The sequence below is a fragment of the Dryobates pubescens genome, chromosome 5 (genome assembly GCF_014839835.1).
Source record: "Dryobates pubescens isolate bDryPub1 chromosome 5, bDryPub1.pri, whole genome shotgun sequence".
Classification (NCBI taxonomy): domain Eukaryota; kingdom Metazoa; phylum Chordata; class Aves; order Piciformes; family Picidae; genus Dryobates; species Dryobates pubescens.
Window position 1 is genome coordinate 3,551,659 of NC_071616.1, and position 19,508 is coordinate 3,571,166.

The 19,508-nt window shown below is 40.8% G+C and overlaps 1 protein-coding gene across 1 annotated transcript in view; it reads right to left on the reverse strand.

Moving 5' to 3' along the window:
* FUT8 (fucosyltransferase 8) overlaps window positions 1-19,508 on the reverse strand; it is a 114,768-nt gene that overhangs the window by 34,428 nt on the left and 60,832 nt on the right. The window contains exons 3-5 of the mRNA XM_054161427.1: window positions 15,011-15,126; window positions 14,702-14,867; window positions 3,450-3,564 (exon numbers count right to left, since the gene is read on the reverse strand). Of these exons, the coding sequence (XP_054017402.1) occupies window positions 3,450-3,564; window positions 14,702-14,867; window positions 15,011-15,126 (397 nt within the window). The remainder of the gene's footprint in view (window positions 1-3,449; window positions 3,565-14,701; window positions 14,868-15,010; window positions 15,127-19,508) is intronic.

Below are 19,508 nucleotides of genomic sequence, written 5' to 3' on the forward strand. Positions count from 1 at the left end.
TTTCTCATTTGTAAGTCTGTCAGAGTAAGCTAATGTTTGGACTCTGAGTTCACATTTCATCAACATGATTCAGTGTTGGAATGCTTTTTCCTTTGGCATCTTCCCAAGTCTGTTAGTTCTCTTCCAGTGCACATGCATGTGAACCAACTAAAGACACCTGCCACCTGCCTACAGGACAGAAAAACAAACAAATGCTTGTTCATGGGCCACTTCCCAGACCAAGTGACCATGTACCCAGTACAGAAAGCACCCTTCCTGAGCAGACTGATCAAGACTGTATTTTAATCAGCACGCCACAATCCCAGAGGCAACAACAAAAGAAGCAAACGTCTACACCATTTCAACGCTATGTTTAGATGTACAACCTATTTTTAGCTATGTGGATGACACAACAACAGAGTTTTTCTTTCTGTAAAACATAGCACTGTGCTGTATAAATCCTCACATACATGCCCCTAGACAAAGTTCTGCATTCCAGAAAGGTTCTTCACAAAAACCCTAAGATGAAAAGTTGGTTTTCATTTCAGCTGCGAGAATACTGATATTTGTGCGTCAATATAAATTCCATTCCTCTCACCTCTAACCATTATTTAATCAAATTTTCTGCAAATTGGCAACAAATCAGGTCTTTCCAAAGACCAACAGTCACTGTCTGGAGAACCAAGATCTCAAGTGACAATCTGAATATTGTGTGTTAGACAATATACTTCTATGGAGATGTTTTACATGTCCTGCTTCTAAAGAAAGCACACAAACAGGAACATCAGAGGTCAAGGAGGCCATAAAGCATGCTATTAATAATGTCTTCCCATTTTTTTCCACACACTAAAAATTGTTATTGAAACTACTTCATCTGTACTTATTTTGAAATGGATTGTCTCTGAGCATCTTCAGAAAACAGTGACAGCTAACATTTTCTGTACTTTCTATAACCCTCAAATCTCTGTGCTCTCTGGAGATGAAAGCACTGAAATGCTGACATGTTTGAAAATGCTACACCTGGGTAAGGTCTGCCCTTTTAAATTGGCCAAATTTCACATAGAAGCTTATTGCCAATATTATAAAAATCAAGTAGGTTGTACTTTGACACTCTGACTGCTCCCTGATGCTGATATAATGCACCTGCTTGGGTTTTACCATTCCTTGGAGAATTAACTAGAAAGTACATATAACAATATTAGCTTGTGACTTGAACAGAAAGCTAGTTAAACTCATTTCTTTATGACTGGGTGATTTATTTATTTTTTTCCAAATTGCTGTACTCACATTTAAAGACAGTGATGTATTTGAGCTTAAATGATTTATTAAGAACTTTAAAAGGAGAGATATTTAATCTATTGCAGTTCCAAGTGAGATTTCCTGGAAAAGGTGAAATTAACAACCCATCAAGGAGGAAAAAGAATGACTGTTACATTGGATGCACCAGAATAGTTTGTGTGTTCCTAAAGCCAGAACTGCTAACCAAAGCAAACCATGAACACATGCAGTTCGTAAGGGATAACAAGAGTCAATTTCAAAGCCAGTGAAGGTTGACACATTTTTCCTCCTGGCTTCAAGTCACAAGAAAGTATTGTAAACCTCTGACTGGACTGAGCAGTACTTGCTATTCTCACCCCTAGCTACACTGCTCATCAGACTCATAGCCAATGGAGTTGTTTACATAATAAAGAGGGCTGGCAGGGACTTCCAGGATTGTCAAGCCCTGTATCATAAAGGCCATACAACTGCATTAAAAACTGACCAACCAAATAAAAAGCAGACAAACAGCAACAAAAAAACCAAGCAAGCACACAAGACATTCTTCAATATACAGAAAAATTTGAATTCTGCCTATGAATGCTGCAACTGAAAATAGTAACAACTTTTCACAACTGTAAGATGGTTAAAATTATCCATTTCTGTGGAAGAAAATGTAGCATGTCATGCAAAAGAAAAGTGGATTTTTATAATTGTCTAAATGGAGTCACGGTCTTTCATCATGAATAATCTGGGCATATGCTGCAGCTTTCACAAAATTCATTGTTTCCACTTGAACTGATACAGTTAGACTCTCCACTAAAGGCAATACACCACTACTTCATACATGTCACAACTGGAAGATTCCAGCTCCTGCTTCTCTCAAGAAGTTTTACAGTCCTTCAGGCTGCAAATGACCTCTTGTGCCCAGGTTACAGGATAAGTAGTAGGTCCAGGTCTTTGTATCTCCCTCGCTCTCCTGTATTAGGTGACAACCTGGGTAATGAGGTGTGCAGACCACATGAGTGTAGCAGAGCTATCAAAGTCTGGCTGACATCTCCTTTACTAATGGAGCAGGAAATCACCTGTTACACTGCAGACCTACGAAACTGGTGAGAGAAACACTACTGTTTAGCATTGGATTTAATTAATGTTTGTTGCTTTGCTTGTTTGAAGGAATGCCCTTGGTTGGCTTCTTTCAAATAACTGACTTTCTCTCCCTCAACACATAAAATTGCTCCCCTGCATCCATTTAAAAACTATTTTAACTGAGACATGCCAGACAGGGAGCACTAGCCTTTAAATACAATTATTTAGAAGGGGGTTTTTGTACCTACAGTTCACCAAAGAAATGCTGCCACTATAAATCTTTATGAGAAGCCCAACAGGACTGAAGCAAGTTCTGTGCTGTTATGACTGACGGCCCCAAACACTCGACTTCGTTAAATTCAACCTTACACTTAATTCTACATAAGCAGAACAGCATGAGTAGTATACTGAGGTATGTCTTCTCCAGAAAAGCCCAGGCTGTCATTCCTTATTCAAGTTCTCTGGGACAAGGTTCTGTACAGATCTGTATACCACATCCCTTTCTTAGTAGACTGTAATCTTCACTTGTTTAGTCTGCAGACTTTAAGATACGAGATTCAGGTATCTGATGATCCTCCACATGACTTTCCTCTTCCAAGTCTTACACTTATGATATCCTTTCTGACACTAAGGGACTAGAACTGTTTGTCATTGAGGCTTGTCCATGCTTTAAATACTGGTGAGCACTCAGATGGTATTTTCACACAATTAGCTGTGGTAACTCCAAGACCTTGTTACCTAGCGCTATTAATGGACTGTACATGTGCACATGCATTAAATGTTGTTTTAGAGCAAAATTCAATGCAGATGAGTATCAAAGATAACACCATGTGTATGAACTAGTACTGTAAAATTCTTCTAGTAAATTTCAAAATAAAATACAAACAAAACAAAACCAAAAAACCACCAAACCATACCTTAAAGTATTTGCTTGAAATACTATCATTCCTCTATACATAGAAAATATTACTTGGAAAAAACCACTCTAATTGCCTTTGTATATGATTTGTCCATATACAAACATTCACTTAAAACTTTCAGTTAATTGTTCTGTTACAAGGATATAGCCAAGTGCTATAGATACATTAAAAAAATGTGCCTTGATGTAAAAGCTCTGCTCTTACCTGTAGGTAAGTTATTCTCCTCTGCACCAAATCTGTTAGATCTTTGGCCTCTTTTTCTCGCCAATCTCCTGCTCCATCTGTTTGACTGAGGTAGTACAAGTCGGTCATTATTGACCTGTAAACAACAGAAAACAGTCTTACTAAAACAGAGGATTAAATCAAAGACAAGATCTCAATTATAGCCTCAAAAGCAGTTTCTTCATGCCACTTCTTCCTACCCCACAATCTGAATAGCAGCCAAGAAAGAATGTGTTCTCCATTTTATCCATGAGTAATGACAGTATTAAACTAGAGACGGGTTAGGAAAACTCTTAGTCCTGCTAGAAAGCATTTGTTCCTGGTATGTGCTAAAGGAAACTGAGGAACAGCTCCATGCTAGACCAAGTAGCCACAGATGAAGTGATTCCTACAACAGTGCATTCTAACAGGAGTAGCTATGTAGCCTCCTACAAGCATCTTACTATGCTTGTAGAGATTACAATACTATAAATGTCTTTAGCACAGGCACAATAGTAACCCCTCTGTTAGCTGAAAATAACTACAGAATTTTATCACACAGTTTAGTAAACATTTCCTATGGCATGGAGCTACTTCTGACTCTGGAAGATCTGCAAGTTCTGCTGGCTTAGAATGAATGCATGCTACTAGTAGTCAAAATGCCAAACTCATGGCGATTTTAAAAGTTTAATCCACAAAATGTGAATTTTGAGGAACTATCAACTATTAAATTGAGGTTATCCAATACTCTAAGAGATGCTCTTCCTAGGGTTATCACATTTCAGTGGCCAAATAAGAGGACAAGAATCCTTGACACAAGAAGAAAAACGCTATATGACATTTATTTGCCAACATTACCCCCTAATTTTGCCAAAAACATCCCAAGCAGTACCACTCAGCACAATATATTTGAAAAATCTGTGGCTTGTGGGAAGAAATAGAAAACTACAGGTAAATTGTTCAAAATATATGCAAAACATTACTAAGTACTCTACAAGTAACAGGTAGCCCAATTCAGAACCAGCAATTTCAGGCTGGCTTTGTAGGCAGAGCATATTCAAAGTTGCTAAACATTTCCCCTTAACAATGCTAAATTTTTAGGTTTGAACCACTTTTCTTAACTCTTCCATCTGAGTTTCAGATGTTGCAATTCATTGGCTGAAATTCTTGATAAGCTGCAAGTTTGATCACTGGGAAGAGATGCAACAGAACAAAGGCAGAGAAATTTATGAGGTGACAAAAAGGAGCATGAGCAGAATAGGAAAGTATCTTCTATGAACCTTTGAAGTGGTCTTGTCAGAGAAGTAACACAAGGCACTGCTGTCGGCAGCACTTGTTAGTACTGAAGCCACAAACATAATTAGCTAAGGCTGTCCCTTAGCTTAGCAAGTGAAAGAGAAGCAGAAAAATGCATCTCTAGAAGGTAACTATTTCCAGTGACACAATATTTAAGCAGTAAATATTGAGATAAACCAAATCAGGACAGAGCTATCTTTATCAGCAAAGTTATCAGACAACCTTCTCATTAAAAAAGGGATTTATGGATCTGTATCTTTCCATCTCGCTCTCATTCCATTGGATAACAGTGACACACGACCTACTATATCATCTACTGATGCTTTATTAAACATTCCACCCAAACTGTCCAGCAGCAGTCCTGTTCACCTTTTGTCAATCAATTCAAAGTATCATATTTACATTCTAATCTCTAACTATATAAACTGTATTTTCTTTTACAAGATAACTGAGCTTGAAACACTCTACTCTGGCTTTGCATGAAAAATAAGCCATTTAATGTATCATGAGGTAACTACCTTCCAATCACTAACTATTAAAGACATAATACTTAAAAGTAATGCACAAAGCACAGCTTAGGGACAATCAGAACAGAATTAGTGATGCACTAGACCTAATACAATGGATTCTATACAAACAGCTGAACAGATAAAGAGCCTTCTCCTCCTAAAGCAGCGTTTTTCCTATTTATAGACAGCATTACAAGCTAGTAGGGCCCACGCAGCCAGCACCCCACAGCCTCTGTTTCACTTCTACCCCTTTTGGGCTGGGGAGTAGAAAACACAACAAAGGGCTTCAGGGTGGAGACAAAGGGCAGGGAGGGCTCAGCCACCCCTATGGCCACGGGGAACAGACAGGCTCGGCTTGGGGAAGCAGAATCAGTTTCATCTAAAGAACATCACGACCGTTTTACCAACTGCATCAACTAACCAGCGCAGGCTCCCCTCACAGCCTCCTTCAGGTGCAGCCACCTGCCCGGGCATGGGGGTCGCCCTGGGCTGAAGGGGAAACACTGCTCCGGTGTGCCTTCCCCCTACACTTCCTCACTGACCTCCACGTCCCCACGTACTCTGTGTCACCCCCTCTGCTCTCCAAAACAAAAGAACTACCAAAACAGAAGAACCCGCCCAGCAGTTTCTCCCCTCCTCAATGCCTTACTGCAGAGGCCCAGATGGGCCAGCGGCAGGGCTGCCTTGGAGCCCAGGGAGCTTCTCCAAGCTTCTCACAGGAGCCCGCCAAGCACAAACCCAACACAGCACATTACAAAAGGGCACACATGAGTTTTAGGGGGAGTTTCATATGTGCTTTTCCTCTTACTCAGGATGCAACCATATTGTATGTTTAAAGAAAGACGATAAAATTCAGGTCTACACATTAAAAATAATATGATTAAAAACCCTTTTCTCTCATTAAAAGCAGCTGTCCAACCACAGCCACACTGAGCAATTTCCAACTGCTTTCACTGGCAATTAGAAAGTCTTACTTGTTCTTGTGATGAAATTCATCAATACACTCTGCTTTTAATTTATAGAAATACATTTCTGTTCAAATACAGGCACAGAAAAAGTGAAAATGCAACACTTACCAGAAAAACAAACAAATCCCCCACACTCTTAGTAGTTGTTTGGGGGTTTGTTTACTTGTTTGTTTTCCTATTTAAAAAAAAAATAAATGTGTTGTCCAGATTTTGGGGTGATAGAAGCACAGAATTGTTAGGGTTGGAAAGGACCACAAGGATCATCCAGTTCCAACCCCACTGCCATGGGCAGGGACACTTCACACTCCAGTAGGTCGCTCAGAGCCACGTCCAGCCTGGCCTTCAAAACTTCCAGGGATGAGGCTTCTACCACCTCCCTGGGCAACCTGTGTCAGTGTCTCACCACCATCACGATGAAAAACTTCTTCCTAACATTACCCCTAGGTCCTATCATTACCTGACACATTAAAAATTCCCTCACCAGCTCTCCTGTAGGCCCTCTTAAGATTCTGGAAGGGCACAATAAGGTCTCCTCAGAGCCTCCTCTTCTCCAGACTGAACAGCCCCAATTCTCTCCATCTGTCTCCATTGGAGAGGAGCTCCAGCCCTCTGCTCATCCTGGTGGCCCTTCTCTGGACACACTCCAGCACATCCAGATCTTTTGCCTCAGCAGTGCCTCTAGGAGGATCTGCTCCATGATCTTACCAGGCAGAGAGGTGAGACTGCCTGGTCTATAGTTCCCTAGGTCATCCCTCTTTAGTTTCTTGGAAATGGGAGTTAAGTTTCCCCTTTACCAGTCTGTGAGTAGAGAGTGGTTTAGCAACCTCATCTGTCAGTTCTCTCAGCACCTGTGGGTGTATCCCATTGGGTCCCATGGACTTGAACACTTTCAGGTTCTTCAGATGGTTATGAACCTGATCTTCATTCATAGTGGGCAATTCCTTCTTCCAGTCCCTGCCATTGGCTGGAGCCCTTGCCAGTGAAGACAGAGGTGAAGAAGTTGTTGAGAACCTCAGCCTTCTCCATATCACTTATCACCATTTTACCTATTTTACTGACCATGGTGACCATGGCAAGGCAAAGGCAGTAGGTAGTGGAACACTGGAAGAGGTTGCCCAGGGAGGTTGTTAAGGCCCCATCCCTGGAGCTATTCAAGGTGAGGCTCAACAGGGCTCTGGGCAACCTGATCTGACTGAAGATGCCCTTGCTTACTGCTGGACTAGATGACATTTAGAAGTCCCTTCCAACCCAGACCATTCTATGAAAATCATCCTTACAAACTAAATACAATTTTCCATTATTTTTGAGGCAAGAGGAATGATGAGGGAGCCCTGGAACAGCCTAGGGAGAGGCAGCTTTGCTCACTACAAACCATATAGATTATTGTCAAATAATGGGTGGAAGATTTTATGAATTCCTGCAAGAGTTTGCAAACAGTATCCACAACATTTTTGTTAAAAAAAATAGCAAATATTACTCTTACAAAACTGCAGAAAACCAGGAACTGAAAACTTCACAGAAATTATAATAAGGTAGTACAATGTTAACATACTTGCAGACACACAGACCTTCTCTCTTCGGTTGCTACTGCTGGGAAATGTACATTTTTCAGGTTTCCATCCGCTAGGTTCTCGAGTGTGACAGGCCATCATAATGCTTTATTAATACAGATTTAAGAGGAACACAGACTAACTAACAACAGAGACCAGAGTCAAGCTCCATGTGAGAGCTAAGAAGTAGATAGACTGGTGATCCACAGGCCCGAGAGAGCAAAATGCAGACAGAAGATGAGCCTGCCTAGAAGCACTGGAGGCTACTGTGGGTGATGAAATAGCGGAATGAACTTCAGACAGTGGCACTTCAGACACTCAGTATCACAGTATCAGTTAGGTTGGAAGAGACCTCAAAGATCATCAAGTCCAACCTGTCACCACAGACCTCATGACTAGACCATGGCACCAAGTGCCACATCCAATCCCCTCTTGAACACCTCAAGGGATGGGGACTCCACCACCTCCCTGGGCAGCACATTCCGAAGACGAATGACTCTCTCGGTGAAGAACTTTCTCCTCACCTCCAACCTAAACTCCCCCTGGGGCAGCTTGAGACTGTGTCCTCTTGTTCTGGTGCTGGTTGCCTGGGAGAAGAGACCAACCCCTTCCTGGCTACAACCACCTTTCAGGTAGTTGTAGAGAGCAATGAAGTCACCCCTGAGCCTCCCCTTTTCCAGGCTAAACAATCCCAGCTCCCTCAGCCTCTCCTCATAGGGCTATGCTCAAGGCCTCTCCCCAGCCTTGTTGCCATTCTCTGGACACATTCAAGTGTCTCGATGTCCTTCTTAAACTGAGGGGCCCAGAACTGGATACTGGACTCAAGGTGCGGCCTAAGCAATGCAGAGTACAGGGGCACAATGACTTCCCTGCTCCTGCTGGCCACACTATTCCTAATGCAGGCCAGGATGCCATTGGCCTTCTTGGCCACCTGGGCTCATTGTTGGGTCATGTTTAGGCAGCTGTCAAGCAGTACCCCCAGGTCCCTCTCTGTTTGGGAGCTCCCCAGCCACTCTGACCCCAGCCTGTAGCTCTGCATGGGGTTGCTGTGGCCAAAGTGCAGCACCCGGCACTTGGACTTGTTGAATGCCAACAATCCCTGGGTATCAACCCTCATGAACTGAGGGGTCCAGGAGGGTTGGAGCTACTTCAAACAGGAGCTCTTGAAGGCACAGGAACTGGCAGTTCCCGTGTGCCGAAAGATGAGCCGGCGGGGAAGGCGACCGGCCTGGATGAGCAAGCAGCTCCTGGAGGATTAAAGGGGAAAAAAGAGGCTGTATCACCTTTGGGAGGAGGGGAAGGCTTCTCCAGGTATGTTCAAGGAAGTGGTTAGATTACATAGGAATAAAATTAGAGGCAAAGGCCCAGCTGGAACTGAAGCTGAACACCTCTGTGAAAGACAATAAAAAGCATTGTTACAAATACATTAACACTAAAAAGAAGGGCAAGAAGAACCTGCACTCCTTATTGGAGCTGGAGGGAAACATGGTGACTGAAGGTGAGGCAAAGGCTGAGGTCCTGAACACCTTCTTTGCCTCAATGTTTAACAGCAAGGCAGGAGTTCAGGACGAGTGGCCTCCTGAGCTGGGTGATGGGGTTGACGAGCAGTGTAATGCCCCAGAAATCCATGAGAAATTAGTTGGGGACCTGCTGAGCCACTTGGACACTCACAAGTCCATGGGACCGGATGGGATCCATCCTAGGGTGCTGAGAGAGCTGGCAGATGAGCTGCCAAGCCGCTCTCCATTTTCCTCCAGTCCTGGCTCACCAGTGAGGTCCCAGATGACCAGAAACTGGCCAAGGTGGTCCCCATCCACAAGAAGGGTCGGATGGAGGAACCTGGAAACTCCAGGTCAGTCAGCCTGACCCCAGTGCCAGGGAAAGTGATGGAACAGATTATCCTGGAGGCAATAACTGTGCACCTGAAGGGATCAGGTCCAGCCAACATGGATTTAGGAGGGGCAGGTCCTGCCTCTCCAACCTGATCTCCTTCTATGATCAGATGACTGCCTGGTGGATGTGGGGCAGGCTGTGGATGTGGTCTACCTGGACTTCAGCAAGGCCTTTGACACTGCAAACTGCTGTCTAAGCTGTCAGCTCGTGGCTTGGACAGCAACACTCTCTGCTGGGTTAGGAACTGGCTGGAGGGCCAAGCCCAGAGAGTGGTGGTGAATGGTGCCACATCCAGCTGGCAGCCAGGCACCAGTGGTGTCCCCCAGGGATCAGTGCTGGGCCCCATACTCTTTTAATATCTTCATTAATGATCTGGATGAGGGGATTGAGTCAGTCATCAGCAAATTTGCAGATAACACCAAGTTGGTAGCAGATGTTGGTCAGTTAGAGGGTAGAAAGGCTCTGCAGAGGGACCTCGACCGACTGGACAGAATACATGAAACCTGATCTTTCACTGTATCACTAACCAGCAATATCAATTAGTGGTTTTTATTTTTTGTTTCATCTCTTATAAGCACTTTGCTCCTGGAAAGCAGATGGGAGTACCGAATCTGGCTGTAACTTTAATCTGCATTTGATTGTCACAAATAAATGGGGGAGGGCAGGCAATTTTAACACATTTTTGAAGATTGGTCTAGACACTGATTCCAGCCATATGTCCAAATTACATTTAAACTTTATAGAAACTTTACATTAACAGATTAAAAAGAAATCTAAGAAAAATAAAATTGTTGTATGTTCCACCAAATTTAAAGGAAATAATGTGAAAATATGCCTGAACACCAAGCACCAAACCTTGGCCAACCCTGAAGACAGCTGCTCCCCAGCTGAGAGGACTGACACTACCTCAGTGACATCCACTTGCAAAAACTGTTAATGCCCACATAGGAAACAACTGTGACCACTAGGGGACTGATCTGTTCTTCTTTGATAACTCTATCAAAAAGCACTTCCACTGTTAAAATGAAGTTTCTCTCAATAACCTTCTTCCCTACGGCAGCTACAAGAACACAATTACATATTCCACAATGCAGGAAACTGCATTGAGCCACATTGTTTCTTAAACAGAATCAGTAGTGAAGCACCTGACATAAACACCCGCCAAGAATGGCATTCTCTGAGAGAAAAATCAGCACAACCCCAGGGGCAGGGGTGGGGGACACACACACACTTTGGGTGTTGCTTGGCTTTTAATCTTTATTACCTGGGCAGTTAAGAATTGTTCCTCTTGGGGTGAAATGCAGAGGGTTTTGGCATGGCATGGCTACGGTGGCATTGGGTTGATGGTTGGACTCAGAAGTCTGTTCCAACCAAAACAATGACTCTAGAAGTGTAAGATTTTTCTCTTTTTCTGGGTTATGGGCATTAAATATGTCTGTAGCTCTTCCATGTGTGTTTTGGCATTTTTTTCCATGTATATTTGATATTATTCAATCTTACTGGTGAGAGGCTTCAAGCACAAGCCCTACAAGGAGAGGCTAAGGGAGCTGGGATTGTTTAGCCTGGGGAAGAGGAGGCTCAGGGGAGACCTTATTGCTCTCTGCAACTACCTGAAGGAAGGTTGTAGCCAGGAGGGAGTTGTCTCTCTTCTCACGCAACCAGCACCAGAACAAGAGGACACAGTCTCAAACTGTGCCAGGGGAAGTTTAGGCTGGAGGTGAGGAGAAAGTTCTTCACAAAGAGTTGTTGGCCACTGGAATGTGCTGCCCAGGGAGGTGGTGGAGTCACTGTCCCTGGAGGTGTTCAAGAGGGGATTGGATGAGGCACTTGGTGCCATGGTTTAGTAGTCCTGAGGTCTTGGGTGACAGGTTGGACTTGATGATCTTTGAGGTCTTTTCCAACCTTACTGATTCTGTGATTCTGTGACACAGCCAAGAAATAGTGACTAAGGAATCCAACAAGAGAAGAACTATCATATCAGTAGTATCAGCACTAAGAGTTGGGAAAAAACCCACTAATTCTACTTATCCAAAGGCACAGAAACTGTCTTTAGGTTTATAATCACTTTAAAAGCAACACAACAAGCTTTCCTCACAAACAGCCAAAAATAAGCATTACCACTTTCCTTACATAGCTATCTCATCATGTGATCACCACCAACTCCCCTTTGTCTGCTTTCCCACCTGAAGGCATCACAAACTTCTTTAAGTACTTATAATTAGCACTGATCTTTCTAATCCAAATATTAATAACATATGTTAAAATATAGAAAATGTCTATGTCTATATAAATCACTAATAGAGCTTCATATGCAGAATTCCATTTATCTAAAATACATAAATACAATAAAAAGGCACTTGGCAACTTAAGCCCTTTATGAAAAAAAACAAAACCAACAAACACAAAACCAAACACCACACCAGAAAATCCACAACAAAACACACCAAGAAGTTGTGATTCTCAGAGTGAAAAAGAGCATCTGCTTTGCTCACTCTGAACTTCTGTTGTGTTTCTTTTAGGAGAAGATAGACTGTGTAGAGGGAAAAGGAGACTGCTCCCTCCCTGGGAAGCTCCTGTGTATCCCAAGGGAAAAGAGGCCCCTGGACACAGCAGTTCATCAGGGGCCAAAGGGTGTGCATGAAAGGAGGTGGGGGTTTTCCTAAAACTCACAGAGCTAGCTTGAGAGATTAAAGGGAAAGGGCAGCCTGACCTCAAGGTGAAAAAACAAACTTCCTCAGGACTAGAGGAAAAAGAAGAACATTCTGGCAACACAAGATAAATTCATTGCCCAAAGCCAATGCTGTAAATACACCAAGGACAAATGCTGAATATTGTAGAAAATGTATCTGTTTTCTGTTATGCAATCACTTTGAATTTCTGAGAAAAAAAATATCTGTATCTTATTTTAACAAAACCTTATTTCTGGCTCTTTGGTTTTAGCTTAAACTAATTCAGTCTTCTTTGGGGACCTCACCACACAGGAAGGTCTACACAGATCTACTACCAAAGCACAACAGATTCCAGGACATTCTGCTTCTGAAAACCACTGTGTCAGTCTAGAGAGTACTTTTATTCTACAATGAAATTTTAAGTAAAGAAAGTAAAAAGAGCAGCTGTGATTTCTAGCATCACATACAAACCTCTTCCACTATCACAGTGGTTTCAGACTCCCATAGGGGGATTTATCAGCATTAGAAAAACCTTTACTTTAAGAGTGAAGGAGCATTGGAAGAGGCTGCTCAGAGAGGTTGTGGAGTCTCCTTTTCTAGAGCATTCCTACGTCACCTGCCCTAGGTGATCCTGCTTTAGCAAGCATGTTGGATTCAAGAGCTCACTTCCAACCCCTACCATTCTATGACTCTCATAACTCCCAGAGGCATACAGCGTAGACTTCTATTATTCAAAGCAAAAAAGAGTGTGCAATTCTAGCATGGGTTTCAACTAATCCTGAAGCACAGAGAGATGTGAAGATACAGCTTCATCATGGGAGGCAGGGACATCAAAACCTTCTGGCACGCTATATACAACATTATCCAAAGCCCCACTGTAGCCTCTGCCTGATGTGATCCTGGCAATATAGAGCTGGAACGTGTACACAAGTGGTTTTATTCCCATGACAGACATCAGAAGTCTGGCATTAGACTACTTAATCCAGTTTTGGCACAGGGAGTTTAAAAGGTCCATCAGGAATCCATGATCTGGAGTCCAAGAAACTCAAAGGGAAGTAACTTCTCTGGAGAACAAGTGTTTCTGGGTGGAGGTTACTGTTAAAACCAACTGTCCAGGGAAGAGGCAGCCTCCCCATCACTTGACTGCCTAGCTGAAGATAAGATCTCAAGTCTTTTGGAAAATTCTGTCCCAGCCAGGCACTACTTGCATGTCAGTCAACATAATTGTACTCAGTAGAGAAATAATAGCTCTCAGTAATTGAACAGTCCCTTCTCACTTTAAAGCGCACCAATCTGAGAAACTGGGCTATGAAATTACACAATTTTATTAATTATATTATTTGCCCACATTAAGATTAAATTTGTATTGTTTTTAAACTAGGTTTTAAATAGTGTTTACATTGTTTCCAAGGAACTGAAAAGTCCCCTTTTTCCTTTTACTTCATTATTAAGTTTCAAGGGCTCATGATTTACTCCTGGTGTTCACTCATGCAGATCTCACCTTTTGTCCAAATGAGATACTTTTTAAAGGTAGCATATTTAGTTAGTTCAACTATTTTCTCATGACTGTTTACTAATGAGACACAAATTACTATTACAATCTTATTGGGAGCAGAGTTATAAATAAAATAAGCTTACAGACAGATTTTACTGAATGTTTAATACTTCCTGGATTATTTCTGTTCAGCATGAACAAAACTCATACAGAGCATCTCAGTGCAATACAAAAGGAACTTCAACAAAGGGGAGGCCACAAGATCAGCCACAACTGAAAATGCAATTCCAACACATCTCTGAAAACATCATAATGACAGTGGAATTAAAGGTCATTTCTGTCTGAAATATTCTGTTACATTCTAATTACAAAAAAGTGACTTTTCAGAAAAAGGTAGTCCTAAAATTAAGGTATTACCCAATTTTAAAGGAATTCCACTTACACAACATCCCAACAGTCAACATAACTTATATCACAATATTTATGAAAAGCACAGTGAGATAAAGAAAACAAAGGTTTAATGTCTTTTTAATGGTTTTGTTCTATGTACAAATATGCACATAGAAATATGTGCAGAATATGCAGAAATAGACAGATGCAGCTGAAAAGCAGCAACTGGCAGCCAGGAGCCAGGTCTTCTGATAAAACAAAAAAAAAGGAAGAAGATTTATCAGGTTAAAGGGTAATACTCTAAGCTGTAGTGACATAAGATTGATATATACTTTATGTCCCATGACATTCATGCCTCAGACATGCTATTTTAGCCCACAGAACAACAATTTATACTAAGAGACTCTTAAGGAGCATATCAGTAGCTTACTGAAATGAATCCATAACCCTTACAGCTTATATTTAGAGTGAATTAATACAAGTACCTTTCCTGATGACCCAGATCAGACAGAAATTCATCAATGCGTCTTTGTAGTTCACTGCCTTCTAGATTTTTCAACTTCTTCAGTTCACTCTGGAGGAAAAACCAAAGTTCCTTAGCCCCATTTTCAATCCTTCTCCTCAGTATTTCATGGTCTTTTCCAAGGCCTCCTATGAAAATGAATAAATAAATAATTAAATAAATCATAAAAGCATCAGCACCTGCAGCTGAATTATTTGCAAAGAAACCAAGACGTTTGTGACATGGAATAATGAAACTTGGTTTAGAAGTAAAAGAAAACTTATCTACCAACCATCTCCTGTCCGCTTCTTATAGTTTTCTATCTGTTCTTTGGCCTTTAAAAGTTGCTCTTCTAAAGCATGTACCTTTCCTGCAGCTGGCCCCTGATCAATGGGACCATCTGGTATCCTAGGATATAAAAAATAAAGACATTATATGATCTATAAATAGAATCATTATTTGATCAATTATTTGCATTAACAATTCAGCTCCCCGCTCATTTCTACTCCATATCGTAGTGTTGATAAGCCTTCTTGGCATTTTCTTAAAATCAAAACAAACCCAAATATATTAATGTAAATAAAGATTGGAAAACCTCAATCCCATAGAGGAAAAAACAGCATGTAATACAGCTGCAGCACACAAGTTCAATTTGGTTGTTTACAAGAGTTCCACTCACTGGGAAGACCAATCTGAGGCTCTGCCAGTGAAAATAGAACTTGCAGCACCTTAACACAGACCATTTAATGGACTGACTGGCACACAAGCAAAGCTCAGTCAAGGCATGTACCTTCATGAGACAAGTTCTGGCTGCATGTTATATTCAGACATGAAATACACTCTGGTCTTGCATGTTTGCCATGTATTCTTAGAGGTGTTCTTCAATGAGCAGAGCTCCAGCACTGGAATTCCACTACCAACACAAGTCTTCCTATATACGGGCACAAGATTATTTCAGTGTATTTTCTGGACTCAGAACAAGACCCTAGCTTTGAGGTTTTTTAATGGTAACTCTGGTATTCTAAATTGCTGGTCACCTAAAGCAACCAGCAACTGCAACACCCAGTGAAATGTCTGTTATGTGAAAAGCATGGAAATATGTATCCTGAAATCTAGGAGCTATAAATCAGCCCTGTGGGCATTGCTGAGGTTTGCTCATCATCTCAACTGGAATCCACATATTCATAATCAGAAATTATTAAAAAGTACAGAAATTAGATACCATCTTCTATTTGCCTCACAAATTAAAAATGAATGCAGGAGAAATAAAATCCCCTTTCATCTCTACAGAAATGACAGTTCTGGTAGATTCAAGGGTTAAAACCAATTCCATCTTTTATGAGACTCTTGTAAGAGCTTACCCTGGGAAAAAAAAAGAGAGAAAAAAAAAAAGAGGAAGCAGATGTGTAATAAAAAATCTGAAGAACTGTAAAGAATACAGAATTCTTCATTAGCAATGGAATAGGAGCATAAAAATAAAGGGATATTCTCTTCACGTGCACATACTCAAAGTTATGAGGCGCCACAGGGGAAGACCCCCTGCCAGGTGAAAGATGCCTCTAGCATAGAGAAAACAGTGGTTAGAGGCAGTATCTTAAGCCTGACCCAGAAACAGCAGCATTCTAAACAGCCTATTTTACTTTAGCTCTACATTAATTTTACTGTCTCTCAGATCTGGATAATTAAATACCAATAAAAATTTAGGAACTGATGAACAGTCCATTTTCCCTGGAACATCTGAAGGGAATAAATACCAACTGGAAGCACCAGAAAGGTGCATCAGAGGAAGGATAGTATTTAAGCCCTTTTTTCAGAGGTGATGGGGAGAGGTGGAAGAGGAAGCTACATAGTGTAGTGAAAAATTCTGCACTCTTAAAGCTCCCTATTGAAAGCAAAGGAAGGACATTAAATTATTGCTATCATGGTAAAAAAAATAATAATTATCAATAGCTGCTCATAGATCTGCTCTTTTATGCAACTAGAGAACATGTATGACAAAACTGAGGAAAATATAATGTGAACCACGAGTACTCCCTAAACACCTTCGCTCTGTATGGACAATCAGTTTGTGAATTTGATTCTACCACAAATGTACAGTATGGTCCCATACTGAGATACAGTACTGTCATGTACAAGACCATACAAACAAACCTTTAAAAAGCACATTGAAATACATTTAAGCTTCTGCACTAGTTTAAAACAAGAAGATTGAAGTAAATTTATCATCTGCCAACTTAGTATTACAAGCATGACAGAACTGAGGAAAACATTCCCATCTTAAACATGGGCACTCTCTCAATATGCTCTCTCCACAATGTGGATTGTGACAGACCAGCTAAACACAAAATGACCAGGAAAAATGGCTGATCTTGTATAAGCCATGTTCCCTAATGGTAGAATTTGTGAAGGAACAATAAAGGATACAAAGTACTGCCATAAGAAATCTTCAGGTAGTACACACATCTTCTGAATATCGAGGGAAGTCTGTTAAAGGAGCAGTTACATTGTCCTACAGAAGGATGATTGTAAATGATAGAAAGAAGCACAGTAATTCTGACCATTTGATATAATTAAGATTTTAGAAGTAAAACTACATGCCATTAACATTCAACTTGCTTCAGCATACTGCAATGAAAACCTTTACTACACTTTGGTTATTAGATAAAAGGAGCTAGGATGGGGGAGGGGGCATTCTCCTAAGCTAGTTGCTTGGACTTTCAAAAATTACATCATTTTAGGTTGAAATTGAAATAACTTTTTCTTTTATCAGTTTTGTCTCTACAGCTATTACCTCATCAGACTTGCAAATGCTGCCCTCCTCACTTCCATCCAGTCTCAAAATTATGGAAAAGGTTCTTCACTACAACCAGCACAGCTTGCTCGTTACTGCACTCTACATCAACTGAGCTGAAGATAAGGCAGCATTTGAGGGAAAGTGTTGGAACTAAAATCCTTATCTACACTCCTGGCATCATCTATGTAGGTAACTTCTAGTGCAGGATACCCTAGGAGTAACACATACTTATGAGTAAGATTTCCTGTTAGAAAACATATACCTAACTTTTCTTACCAAAATATGTCCTGACAACGGGCTTGCTCCTTGAAATCTGAGAAGTGAATCCAAAGTTTCTCTAAACTATGATTCTAATCAACAATAGAAGAATACATCAGTATCTAGCACAGAATAGCATTAACTTGGTGTCATGACAACACTGTAAAATTAAGTTATAAATACAAAATACATGAAATTATAATCCACTTACGTGGGCAGCCATGACAACGCACCACATAGTGGTTTGTTTGAATTCTTCTTCTCAATACTTACAAGGTGTAATTTATGTTTCCTACTCTTTTGTAGTAAGTATAGATTATCTTTTCCATAATGAATTTATATCACTACAGGTGTATAACTTTAAACATCAAAAAGATTATGTTATAGATATAACCCATTTCTGCTCTGTCCCTCATACAGCAATTCATCTGAACTTAAAGCCAAAAAAAATATAATCCAATGTATGTCACCAAAATCACCAAGGCCTCTTTCTCATCAGCTTCAGGAGACATAGAAGCAGTGACAAAGTGGTGCTCACTAATCTGAATCTAGAAGGCAAAAAGAACTCCTCAAAATTAACAGGAGGGATATTCAATTTAGCTGGAAGAACTGCCATACCATGTAAAACAATTTTGGGGGGAAAAAAAAATCTAAACAATTAAAAAAAAATTATAGAAACTATTCTAATATTTTCCTGCTTATAATGTATTTTAAAAGTTACATTAATGTATCAGCAAAAGGCAAAGCATCACATTTCACAAGTTCACAGTCAAATATTTTCTCCTTTTCATTTATATCTGAATTCTTTGTGTGAAGCACAAAGAATAGCTGATAGCTAACCAAAGCCTCGTTATGATTAGCCTTTCATCTTTCACTTTTTTCTTCTCCTCAAGAATTAAATTGTCACCTCACCTTTGCAAGACAAAACCTCCTCAGTAAATAAAACTGAAAGATAAAACTCAGTGTTGCCTGAAAATGAAGAGTGAGCAGCATCCTTTATCGACTCCAACTAGCACAGCCCTGACTAAGGCCCTGAAGATGTGTCCCTTCCCCTGACTCAGAATTGCATAAAGTCCAGTAGAAAGCACAGAGATACACACCATGTAGCTCAACCATTTTTTGCCCTCGCACACTGGCCTGCAATACTCTCAGCTTCAAACATGAAGCACTTTAAATACAAGTAATAGAGAACAGTACTTCAAAATAATAGTTAGTTTTCTATCAACCAAAGCTGTTCTTGTATCCATGTCCCTTTCAATGCTTACTACAGGCTTACTGGGCCAAACAACTGTCCAGAGTAACTGACAGAAGTACTTTAATAACTCTATTTGTGATTAATTGATGCTGAGTTTGGGTCCTATACCAGCTTCAGCAGCAGCTCCATTAAAGCAACTATAATGCTCTAAAATCCTGATGCCTCTTTCTGAAGCTACACTCAAAACTATGGATGTCTAGAAATACTCAAGGGATTTGGGCTTGTTTGATTACATTTTGCCCTTTTCCCACTCCTGTTCTACTTTGTAACACACAATCCTGCTCAGGTTATGATAGTTATTTCAAAAATTGCAGGTTGTCCAGAATGTCCTATTTAATAGACTATACAGAATGTGATGTATATGCAGCATCAACACACTGTAAACACATGGAACAAGATTCTCTATTTTCACTAAGAGATCTCTGACATTGCTGGACCTATACTGCCAGGCATAGGTACCACTAATACACCATAAAAGATAAC